Here is a 2,391-nt window from a genome sequence, read left to right as displayed (position 1 = left end):
GCATGTCAATCGGGATCCGGAGTGCGGAGATATGAGTGCGGAGATATGACTTATTGAAGTTGGCCGGGATGTATGCCAAAATTATTGTGCACGGCAATGCTTTGGCCGGGATGTATGCCAAAATTGTTGTACGCGGCAATGCTTTGACCGAGATGTATATCAAAAGTGGTGCACTTTAGAATCTTCGGAGTCGTTATGCTTGGCATAAAGTTGCTATGTGTGCCAAATGTGGCGCCGCTACGGAGTTTTTTTTCTCAACAATGTTTTGGTCAGCAGGTATATGTGCTACACTTTGGAGGCAAGTGGTCGTGTGGGAACGGAGACCAAGTTAATTGATTTTTTTTATAAAAAAATAGTGACGTCGCTACTGGTCGCTAGAGAAGAAGGGGGAAAGAGGTGGCATGCAGGTGGAAGAATGGGGCAATGTGTGTGCATGGGGAAAGGCGACAAGAACAGGCAGTGGGAGGGGTAGAACGGGGAGCCAGGGGTGGCCAAGTGTAGGGCCAGCAGGAGGTCGGGAGGTGTAGGGCCACAGGGGAGCCGCGAGCTCAAGGGGGGATCTGTGGTGTTTTTGCAGTGTGAGCAGGGAGTTGCATAGGGAGGGAAGTGCGCATAGGAGGGGCAGCAGCCCGTTGGACAGAGGGTGGGGTGAGTGTCGACCTGTGCAGCTGTTGGGGAGGTGAAGCCACCAGAAGGGCTGCCAAGGATAGCACTGCCATAAAGGGAAAGGCCGCAGGCTATTACAGCCGAGGCCGAGAGCATGAGGGGAGTGTGACAGGTGTCGTTGTTGGGGTCGGCAAGGCTAGGCAAGAGATAGGAGAAGGGATCCCGAGCAGCATGGAAAGAGGAGGGTGCCAAGGGGAGGTCAGAGATACACGGCCTGAGGAGGTCGAGCTGTAGGAAGAAGGGGGCCTCCGAGAGCTGCAGAAAGAAGGGCGGCCAAGAGGAGCTTTGAGAGCTGCATGTTGAAGGGGCGGCAAGCTTCCATAGCTCTCTCTCTCTCTCTCTCTCTCTCTCTCTCTCTCTCTCTCTCTCTCTGGGGGATCCACAAGCATACGAAGGAAAAGGATTGGGAGAAGAAGGTGAGCTCAAAGGGAATCTTGACAAAGGCAAGCCGGAAAAGGATCATCCACGGGCAAGAAGGATGGGAGGGAGAAGCTTTCATGCTCTCTCTCGATCAACAAGGATATGCAAGTGAAGCAAAAGGGGAAGGAAGGTGAGAGCTCTCACTCTTGCTCTCATTCTCAATCAAAGTGGTGCATGAACGGAGGAGAGTCGCCAAGGAAAGGGTAGGGAAGTGAAGACAAAGCAAGACAGTTGCTTTCAATGGGCAGGGAATTTCTGATAAGGGGTTTGTAAAAGGAAGAATCTTGGCGAAGAAGACAACATAGGGATTCAAGAGTAGTACGGGGATTAAAAGGGGTTGAGATTCTGATGTCAACAGGGTGGGGTTCTTCAGCTGGGGGATTTTTTATTTGGGGTTTCAGATCGAGGTGCATACCAACGTTGGCGAATGCGATCGAATTGTAACAAAGTTGTCAGAGATCACGAATATAAAGAATTATGTTGTTTGCGACATCAAAATATGTGTCATTTTCTTGCTCTCTCATCCTATTAATCGTTAATTATATTCCAATCCTCAGCTATCTGTGGCATTTAATCTCTAACCATCGATATTCGCCTTTGCTACCGCTTAACACACCACTAACTATGCTCCGTTCACTCGGTGGGAGCCTACACCAACTTGCTCTCTCACAGCCAGAAGCCCCACGCTTTCCCGGTCACCCATGGAGACCCTCACACGCAGACACCGGATTTATGTGGAGCCAGTCCCCCCTCCAATAGGCATTTGTATTATGATTTCTTCCATTAAGAGACTTGTTACAATACAATATTTATGTTCCTTGTGACCTGGGTGATGCAATGAAGATGGAAAGATTCATGCATCACAAGCATAACATAAACTCTGAAGAAAGCTTTAACGATCTCAAGCCTCATTCCCAAGACCTCAAACACCTTCGAAGGTGGAGAGAGCTAGCAGGAAATGAGGGTAGGGAAGAGGAAGAAGAAACATTTCATAGGAGAAAGAATTAGTTCCTCACTTATCATCACTCTTCTTGCTAGCATACATAATAGCATAGTAATGAAGATGGAGAAGGTGGCAAGCTTAAGCATTGAAGCATGGCTCTTGGTTGGATTTGCCTTCCATAGCCAAGAGTGTTGGTGTAGGCTCTCAACTTCTCAACAAGCTTGGAGAAGAAGATGGAGTTCTTCCACTTTTTACCAAGAGATTATGATTTCAAACACTCTCAAACATATATCCATCGCTCAAACACCAAGTGGATTTTGTCACTCTACTTTATGACATTGCCTCTCTCTTGAAATCATAGT

At 48.2% G+C, this 2,391-nt stretch overlaps 1 protein-coding gene across 1 annotated transcript; it reads left to right on the top strand.

Annotated features, from left to right (window-relative positions):
* The first annotated feature begins 401 nt into the window (after window positions 1–401).
* On the top strand, window positions 402–1,715 carry LOC147436551 (uncharacterized). The gene is made up of 2 exons (XM_086488182.1): window positions 402–513; window positions 587–1,715. The coding sequence occupies exons 1-2, from the start codon at window positions 402–404 to the stop codon at window positions 898–900; spliced, it is 426 nt and encodes a 141-aa protein (XP_086344308.1). The 3' UTR covers window positions 901–1,715.
* Window positions 1,716–2,391: the final 676 nt, after the last annotated feature.

The sequence above is a fragment of the Adiantum capillus-veneris genome, chromosome 18, assembly GCF_014529385.1.
Source record: "Adiantum capillus-veneris isolate H3 chromosome 18, ASM1452938v2, whole genome shotgun sequence".
Classification (NCBI taxonomy): domain Eukaryota; kingdom Viridiplantae; phylum Streptophyta; class Polypodiopsida; order Polypodiales; family Pteridaceae; genus Adiantum; species Adiantum capillus-veneris.
Note: the sequence above shows the minus strand (reverse complement) of the source record. Positions and strands in the feature narration are given on the sequence as shown.